This window comes from Ruditapes philippinarum, unplaced genomic scaffold (assembly GCF_026571515.1).
Source record: "Ruditapes philippinarum isolate M1 unplaced genomic scaffold, ASM2657151v2 ctg1409_1_1_1_1, whole genome shotgun sequence".
NCBI lineage: Eukaryota > Metazoa > Mollusca > Bivalvia > Venerida > Veneridae > Ruditapes > Ruditapes philippinarum.
Window position 1 is genome coordinate 106,882 of NW_026866658.1, and position 9,958 is coordinate 116,839.

The 9,958-nt window shown below is 31.5% G+C and overlaps 1 protein-coding gene across 1 annotated transcript; it reads right to left on the reverse strand.

Moving 5' to 3' along the window:
* Positions 1–1,741: 1,741 nt before the first annotated feature.
* LOC132733255 (uncharacterized) lies at positions 1,742–9,445 on the reverse strand. Its single transcript, XM_060719859.1, has 4 exons — positions 9,325–9,445; positions 9,014–9,076; positions 2,648–2,841; positions 1,742–2,425 (listed from the first exon to the last, which is right to left on the reverse strand). Exons 1-4 carry the CDS (start codon positions 9,443–9,445, stop codon positions 1,742–1,744), a joined length of 1,062 nt encoding a protein of 353 aa, XP_060575842.1.
* Positions 9,446–9,958: the final 513 nt, after the last annotated feature.

A 9,958-nucleotide genomic window follows, 5' to 3' on the forward strand; every position in this document is an offset into this window, starting at 1 on the left:
GGTCACTATTACCTTAACACTGAAAATGGTTTCTGGAGCATAACTTAAGTTCTTAAGTATTAATCAACCTACAGCTGTAAAATTTTATAGGATGAGCAGCCATGTCCAATACATGACGCCTATTGATTTTAGGGTCATAAGGTCAAAGGTCAGGGTTTCAATGATCTTTACACTGAAAGTTGTGGTTTCTGGAGCATAACTACAATTTGATGGTGGTGCTTTGAAAACAGCAACTGTACATATATAGGTTCTTCAGCTATGAAGGAGGATTTTGAATTTTTAATTCCCATGTCTTACAAATGTTTCATCCTTACTAACAAAAGAAAAAACACTTTCGGGCATATAATGCTCCGCCTAGCAGTGCTCTTGTTTAGCTCCTGTGACCTATTTTTTTAACTCGAGATGACTCATATTCGAACTTGACCTGTATTTCATTAAGACAAACATTCTGACAAATTTTGATGATCCAATCAAAACTGTGACTGCTAGAGTGTTAAAATTCCAATTGTTGACGACGCACGAAGATGGACGCGGACATAGCCCCATCACTATACCTCAACTTGACCACTTCGTGGTCAGGTGAGCTAAAAACGATATGAACACACTACGGTCCACTGTTTTGATACAGTTTTCCTGGAAATTGATGTGAAAGCGTATATGATGAGTTGAAGGTCAAATTCGAAAATTGGTAACCTGGGGTCAGTCACAAAGTCCCAATATGGAAAAATCCTGTTTACACTCTAGGGGATACTGTTCCAGTTCAAATATCATGGAAATTGGGATTAAGCCTTCATAATCAGGTGAGAGATATAAAGGCCATCATGGCCCTCTTGCTAAAAGCTTAAAAGCAATAAATTGATGTTGGAGCCCTCTTGTGTTAAAGTTATCTGAAACATCTTTAAATATTATACATTATGCAGTTGGGAAGGCAAACAATAACACTATTGATACCTACTGCGATCACATTATAATATAAAAATGTTTTTAATTTGGTCCTACTTTTAAATAGTTCATCTTTGAAAAAGGATAAATAAATGAAACAATAAAACCATGCAAAAAATTTCATTTTCACCCCGCCACGTGCCCTTAGTGCTTTATGTACTTAAATTATTATCGTCACATGAATTCAAGCAGTTAACTAGAAAAAAAAACTACATACGTCTCTTTCTGTTGTCATTGAATAATAGTATATGGAATTATGCCATCTTTTATAATAAATTTCAAAATTTTCATAATTTTATATGGCGACTAAAGCACAATAGATGAACATGACAGATAAGATTTCTTACCGTCACTATTCCATGAAGAATTCCAACTTTTTTGTCTTCGTCCATTCTAGAGATATTCTCATAAGCATCTGACCATTCATTGTCATAAACTTCAGAAAACATTTTGCCTATTTCTGTTGGTCTATAGCGGTCACTTAACTCGGCTAGATCGGGGTTTCCTTGTCGCCTTTCGTCCCCAGAGAGATTGCTTAATCTGTTGTGAGATTAGAAATTTTCATAAATGAACAATTCCGTTCATGATTTCGACAAATATCTAGCAAAGTTAATCATGACATATTTTTTTCTATTGTTCAAAATTTCTTACCAGATAACAAATAACAAATTACTATCAAAACTTTTATACATATACATTTTTGAAAGTAATATTATGTGTAAAATGCTTTACTGATCAGATCATATTTTCAAAAAAAAAATCATGACTCTAAACATAAACATATAAAATAATTCATTTGTCAATTGGAAGAAAGAAATGCTATTGAGAAGAAAACCTGCCGTTTTGACAAATCCTTGTTCTGTTCTCTTAAATTTTCAAGATGTTTCTTTAGTTTCTCAATCTGGTCATCTTTCTCTTTCAAATCATAGTGTGCAGAAGCTCGGATTTCATGCACCTTCTCTTTCAAATGGTTTACTTTTTGTAAGAGTTCTTTATTTTGAAGCTGTAAATCATACTCAAGTCCACTTTCAAGATGTTTCTTTAGTTTGCCAATCTGGTCATCTTTCTCTTTCAAATCATAGTGTGCAGAAGCTCGGATTTCATGCACCTTCTCTTTCAAATGGTTTACTTTTTGCAAGAGTTCTTTATTTTGAAGCTGTAAATCATACTCAAGTCCACTTTCAAGATGTTTCTTTAGTTTGACAATCTGGTCATCTTTCTCTTTCAAATCATAGTGTGCAGAAGCTCGGATCTCATGCACCTTGTCTTTCAAATGTTCTACTTTTTGTACGAGTTCTTTATTTTGAAGCTGTAAATCATGCTCAAGTCTACTTTCAACGTTTTTACTTCTGTCACTAGTCCATTTGTTTGCTGAATTAAAGTCTGCAGGCACACCTTTACGTTTTCCCGACTGAAGATCACTCTGACTGTGTAAACTACTTGGTGGTAAACGCTTAACTGTAGATGTATCGTAAACATTTTTCTAAAATAACAATATTATGAGATGATGTCAATTGACGATTCATCTTGGCCTAAATATGCTTACGAATTTTACACAGAATATTTAAAATAAGTCAAATACAGTTATGATGCTTAATTACTGAATTACATAGAATAAGGGATTATGAAGTCTAAGCACACCCTCGCAAAATTCTAATATCCACTGCTATATGACTTCTTACATTTAATTTAAAATAAATCTTACCTCTACCATTTTTTTTGTCTTATTAGTTTTCTTATCTTTCAATATGTCAATCTCTCGTCTAGCTTTATCATAAACGTTAGCATCTATGATTCTTTCCCGATACCAAACTGTAACAAATTCATCAAAAAACTTCTCCAGGACCAATTCGTGAAATGTTGTTTTAAGTGATCCTGGTTTTGGCCTTTCGTCCATGCCTGATGGTGAAATGAATTGAGAATCAACAAACATATAAATATGTACATATTTAGAAATCAACGACTTTATTTTTTATTGTAATACAAAGTTTTCTCATTGTTTACATACAGTAAGATGTTTAGATAATTCGGCTGTAACTTTGTAACTGGCATTCATGCAAGTTCGAAATTATTATTTCATCAAGTCTTATATCTGTAATACATCCATAATTACAAATGACAACAAATACAAATGTGCCTACGATCTGTTGGCATTTGTTTCGTTCGCTGCACTTCTCTTATGCTTGTCGTCTTATACATTTCATAGTTAAGAGTCTATAGTTTTTTCGAACGAGTATTATTTGAAAGTTAATAAAAGTATCCCGTATTTTCTTTGTCTTTACTTCATTAAATAAATCAAAACTTCATTTTGGGAGCATATATAAATAGTATATGAAAATGTATGTAGAACATATCCAGTACTAAACTTTATATGCCTCTGCATTTTTTTTCAATGAAGACCTATAGCTAATTCAATACGAGAACCTCAATTGTAATCTGAGAGGTTTTACTCATAAACATTTTGCAAGTTGAGCTATAAGTTGTTTTTGAACAGAACTGAACAGAATACACAAGATGCTTGAAATGTTTGCCACCGTAAAATTCGTTTATGCATGGTCATTTTCTTTGAAGACAGGAGCTGTCTTTTACGCACGCTCTAATAACAACACTATTGTAAACAGGTTCTCCTTTGATGTAGTTCAAGTCCATAGAAATCTACAATTAACACATTAACTAGAGATTTTTTCAAAAGAAGAAAAGTACATAAATCTCCTCTTATAGTCCAAGAAATCCGTGCATAAAATAGGGTGAATTGTGCACCTCTTGTGAAAAGCATGAAACTTGGCATGGTGGCAGGAAATAGTATTTCAATTCATTTCAGCCTGGGATCAACTTTTTAAAAATCCAATATGGCCGCCAAAATCCAAGATGGCCGCCATGTATCAAAATTTTCATAATATTTTGGTATTTCAGCAGTAGTCATACCTAAGGGAATAAGTATAAAAAAAAGCATCTTGCCATTATTACATAACCAGATTAATTTATTTCAAGACTCTGATCCAAGTTGTGCAAATCTAAAATGGCAGCCAAAATCCAAGATGGCCGCCATTTATTATTTTTTCAAAATATTAAGGTTTTTCAGCTGTATTCTTTACAGGACAGTATGAAATAGCGCCACTTTATTTTATTACACATTTATTTATATTCAAGCCTCGGATCCAGGTTGTGCAAATCCAAGATGTCTGCTAAAATCCAATTTTAAATTATGGTATTACATATTTATTTATATTCAAGCATCCGATCTAGGTTTTGCATATCCAACATGACTTCCAAAATCCAAGATGGCCACCATGTTGAAATTTTCAGATAATGTTAGCTGTAATCATTTTCGCAAAATGTTAGACAAAAGAGACAAATACTTTTAAATTAATTTTCTTTAAACATATCAACATAAAAGAAAATTTTTGGGAAATATATTGTTATTTGCCTTCGCCGTCTGTCCGTTTCCGTTTCGGCCGCAATTAAAATTGTCCGTCCTTCAAGGGCAAACTATAATGGGTGGGAATTTTCAAAAAAAATTTAATAATCAGTAACCCAATCCAAGTTGTGGACATCAAACCGTTAACGTTCTGCTTTGGCTGCACACAATGGCCCGCCAGAGCTAAAAAATAGAAAATAATTCTACCCGGCTTCACTGGTCAAAACTACTGGGTTGTAATAGCAAACCCAAACCTTTACCGGAGTGAGCAGTAACCAAGCCCTAGTTTGCACACAATCATTGCACATACAAAATTGTCACATGAAATGAGCTATAAATAAAACAATCTTGTCCGGCTTTTTAAGGTAAAGCTACTGGTGGGATTTCAATGAAACTTCACATGAGTGACCATACATAGTTTTGGGAGACATATGTTTTTGTACAAAAACCCTTTTAGTTATGCAAACTGATTCAAAACATCCGATTCATATTGAAACATGCTCATAATTAAATTGCTTCAGATTTATTTCAAAAAGCATTCTTTACTTGATTTACGAAAACGCAAAAGGAAACAAAAGAATTTTTAAAACAAAAATGGAAGTAAAACCATCTCATAATTTCATTATTTGCCCTTGAAATAAGAATCTCTTTGCTAGTCTTTAGGTAACTTCAAGGGCAAGTAACTTGAAATCAAACTAAGCTTGAGCCTTATTCCAATGATATAAGTATGTAGCTGACCTCTATTGGGTCCATTGTCAAGTGTAAAAGGATTGGTATAGAACCTTTCGTATATTCTTAACCAACAGCTATGTAATTTTTCCCAAAGGAAAACACTTCATATAAATAATTTCAGAGAATTCTAGACTATGTAAATTTGTATTTTGATAAAATAAAAAAGTTTTAACGTAACCCAACTACTTAAAGTAGTTTATGTTCTGAGTCAAAAGTGACCAGTTTCTAAAAAATATTTTTTCTGCGATACTAGGCTGAATAAATTGCTGCAAAAGTTAGAAAATATTGATATTTCAACATTTTGTACATCACGGTCGTTTTATACTAACTTTAAGCAAGGTAATGTTTTAAAGTGTTATCAACTAATAAAATCAGTATAAAAAGAAAACTTTAGTCAATTATTTATAATAAACACCTATTGATCTAGTACTGAATGTCTGTCAAGTTAAGGTCAATTGTTCATTGTTATTGTGATTCTAATTTCTAGAAGGGTAAATAAAAAAAAAACGCTGAACAATGAACAATTAAACAACTTTATGAAATTAAGCTAAATGCGGCAGTGATTCCAACTAGTCTTGTGTACAGTCCCTTTTATGAACATGTTCGTGGAAAGAAGTAAACAAACAGAAATTATTTAATCTAAGTAAACAACAACAGCATTTAGATTTATAAATTGTTAAAGTTTTTCAATTGCTTTTAAAATGCAAAAAAACAACAACACTGAGATTATAAATCAACTATTATTACCGTAATATAGAAAAAGACAAATGCTCATGTGAGGCTTTATCTGGCATTTCAACTGCTTTAAGAAATATAAAAAGGGAAAAATTTAACAAGAAATTTAAGAGCGTTTGCCCCTAGAATGCAGCCCCCGAAATTCGCAGTAAGTCAGTAAGTTAGCAGCTCAATCTTACAATTGGAATCTTATATCAAAATATCAAATAGAAAGAGCTGCAAAAGTCTAAACTTTATCTCATATAAAGCAACGAATGACTAATTCTAAATAATGCCAAAACACTTAAGTTTTGATTAAAGAAAAACCCAAGATATTTTTTTGTTCAAGAATATCTTTCTGTTTTTCTTGTTTTTATTATCAAGACCTTGCCAAATAATGACATAATAAAGGTCTGATTCCGTTATCTAATGACACAAAATATGCTGCTTAAATTACTCAATGAAAAAGAACTCACAGCTGCAGTAAAGGCCTCTAACAGACCGGAAGGATACTGAAGTACAACACCAATCTAAAACTAAGATGTACAGGCAAATCTTAACGTGCGGAAGGCTACTATTTTTGAATTCGAAACCTTAAGTCTAGATGTAAGGGAATAGGAAGTTCTATTTTGACAAATCTTGTCGTACAGATTTCTACAAGACCTCCTACAATGACAAGTAACAGTATTACTGAAATTATCTCCTGATAAATGGGTGTATATGAAATAAAATTCCAGAACAATTAGGGTTAAAAAGTAAAACATAGTAGTACAAGACTGGTGGTAAAAATGATGTTGAAAAACTCTTCAGGAGACCAAATTTTGTGTTATGTTCGAATCCTATATTATTTCGAAAATGATTATGTCACGGGTATTGAACTGTTTTCTAATTAGCGGGAGGGAGGTAGAATATAGGCGGCCGATAGCTTAGTCAGCACAGCCGCAGTACGGTATTCCGAGGTCCCAGGTTGGAGTCTCGGTCGGCTTTCCAATCAATTTTTTTTTTTAATGAAGGTGTTTCAACCATTACTTCATGGCGAACAAGTATTTAAAGTGAGTAAAGTATGTAAAGGATCAATTGGAGGAGTCTTTTTTAGGGAAACCTCAGATGATTCCTACAGTGTAGAATTGTCATCTGAATGCCAGTGTTGTATTGCTTTTGAAAATTGTACATCTGATCTCTAATTTTGTGCTGAACAACCCCTAAATCCTATCGCTTGTTGAGGCCTTAAGACGATCACAAGGTTGAATGCAAGACTAAAAACTAAAAAAATGACAAGAGCTATCGGTAGGACATCAATAGAGTGCTCGACTGTTCTCGGTGCTTATAACTAAAACAAGAACCGCTACGATTTATGAGAAGTTCCTTATATTTAAAAGGGGCACAAAATTCTGTCCAAAATCCATGATAGAGTTTTGAGCCCTTTAACGGGTGACCTTCTTTATTCTCAAAAAAAAATTGTATAAAAGTGTTAAACGTATTCCATTCATGTAAATTTTAACAAAACCCAACTTGGCAATGAAAAACCTAGCCAAACTGTAAAGCTCACGCCTTTTGGTGTACAATTCGCTCCCCTAATTCTTTAAAATGTCAAAGCTAAATAATGTGCTCTCCTGGTTTTAATCCATAAAATGCAAGTTTTTTTTTTGTAAATTTTTATCTGTTGGGCCCAAATTTTTTTGCAGGAAAAGCTAATTTTTTATGTGTTATATGTTTTTTAAAAAATTGATGATAAAAAATTACTTTTTTATAGAAATTTGGGCAAAAATAAACATTTTTTGGGGCCATATGGATTTTGGGAAGCCCTATTTAATTTTTTAATCAAGCTAAATGAACATTTTTCCCAAAAATTACATTTTGACCTTTTAATGTCAAAATTTTATCCCTTTCCCAGCATAAATAAAAAATTTGTCAGGAAAACCCGGGACTTTTACATTTTGGCGGGATCTTGGGGTTTTTAGGGCCATCTTGGGTTTTTTAAAAATGGGTCCCCAGGCTGAAATAATTGAAAACCAATTTTTTACACCAAAGCCAAAGTTTTAAAGCTTTTTAAAAAAGGGCACAATTTTTTTAATTTTCTTTTACTAATTAAAATGTTTTAAAAAGGAAAAAAGGGAAAAACTTAAAAATCCTTTTACCACACAGAGTTTTAGATTAAGCGGAAACTTCATAAAAATTACTCGTTTGTCACATAGAAGAATTATCTTTTACTTTTTTTGCTCTTTTTGGCAAAATTGGTAAAATTTAGTGAATTATATTTTGGGAGGAAGTCAAAATAAACTATTTTTTACATTTTGGGTAGTTTTTACCCCGTTTCCTAGTTTGCCGGGTACTTTTTTTCAAATTTAAAAAATCTAACATGCCTAAATCATTTCTAAAACAATTAAAAATATGTTTGGGCATTTTTTAACAAATCCAAAAAAATAAATTTTGGAGGATAATTAAAAATATAGAATCCTTCAAAGGGAATGTGAAGCCATCGCCTTTTAAACCCAAAAAATTAACTTAAATCTAAAAGAATTTGGGGGAGATTTCCAAAAGTTTTCAAAAAAATTAGGGGGATTAGTAAATTTTAAAATACAAAAAACAAATTTAAACCGGGTAGGTTTTTATTTACTTTGACTTTTTAAAATTTAGGTAAAAAATTTGTTTCAAAAAAAATTGTATTTTTTTCCAATAAATACCTATATTTCTTATTTAATTAAACTTTTAACAATGTAATGTTTACAGAAAAAAAGAAACTAGACCTTGCTTTGGCTTGAACCCACGACCCAGGTGACAGTAGTATGAGAATAGTATAATCCCTGAACAAAATTGTCTTCTGAAAATTCTAAAACCATAAAAAGAACGTTAAACGTTAATATTAAATATAAACATGTTTGGCAAATTCAAAAAAACTTTTTTTTATATTTAGCATCAATAATTTTATTACATAAATTTTAATCAAGACATTCACGTATAAACGTTAATATGACTAGATAAATTTACATACCTTATTCTTTGTAACTAAGCAGTAAACAATTTTGCTTTTTTTTCAATTTACTTCCTTGATCAGAAAAAATACTTTCGGTTTGAAATAATACCCCTTGGTCTGGTCATTAACATGGTCATTTCTCTACTTATGTGATTGAATTTAAAGTATTTAACTAATAATATACATGTATATTTACGAAAATATTAAACTGTTTAAGATACTTAAGATATTACCTTTCCGCGTACTGTCTGGATTTCCACGTATAAAATGAAGTTCCTTTTTCAAACAAATTAGTTCTAAAAATAAACGCATATCAAGAGCGTATTGATTTTCATAATGTAAATAAAGTTAAATTATACTACTGTTCCATTTTAATGTTCGAAAGTAAAGAATGTTTTTTTTTGTAAGTATAAAAGTTAGAAAATACTCATATTAAATTTTGTAAAACTATTTTTGACGAAAATCTACGATTAACGTTAAATAATTAAATCTACTATTATGTTTGCTTTACTACTAAACCGACAGTTTTAGAAACTGGATTTACCTTTTTCTTTTGGTCGACGGTTCTCTAACGGAAGTGTCGAGGGCTCTAATTTAAATAGATCACCAAAATGTGAAAGAGCCACCGTTTGGTAGGGGTGTTCAGGTCCAAACAAATGAAACATTTTTTACTTGTGTAGAGAAGCATGCATTAGCCGCCATCATCTTTCATTCATGTCATTGTTTAGTTAGTTTCATTCATCCACTTAATATCATGTTGACTTTCATGCCATTGTACTTTTCATGTCATTATATGTATGCTTGTATATGTATAATCACCAGAAACTTGTAGTTTAACAGATAAATAAACGTTCTTCTTCTTCTTCATAATTACATGGACTGATTTGACTCGATAACTGTTGACTTAATTCATCGATAATGAGATATGATCAGATTACCTGAACATTTTAAAACCAAATAAAAAAAATCAGATAATATTACTAGTCTATAATTTTCCTCTTACTAATAATTAATTAGGGTGAACCTGATTGTTATTTAAAAATGTACACACACGCACACACAAATGCACGTACACACAAGCATATACGCATACACATAAATTATAGACTAGTAGTCTGATTTTTTTTATTTCGTTTTAACATGTTCAGTTTAAGGTTTATTTACTCGTATCTGTTAAA

Bases quoted from the DNA above. Each gene is read 5' to 3' on its own strand.
- LOC132733255 (XM_060719859.1), bottom strand. From the start codon at position 9,445: ATGTTTCATTTGTTTGGACCTGAACACCCCTACCAAACGGTGGCTCTT. The intron at 9,077-9,324 runs GTAAATCCAGTT...GTTTATTTTTAG, and splicing joins CCGTCGACCAAAAGAAAAAG to AACTAATTTGTTTGAAAAAG. The intron at 2,842-9,013 runs GTAATATCTTAA...TTTCACCATCAG, and splicing joins TCCAGACAGTACGCGGAAAG to GCATGGACGAAAGGCCAAAA.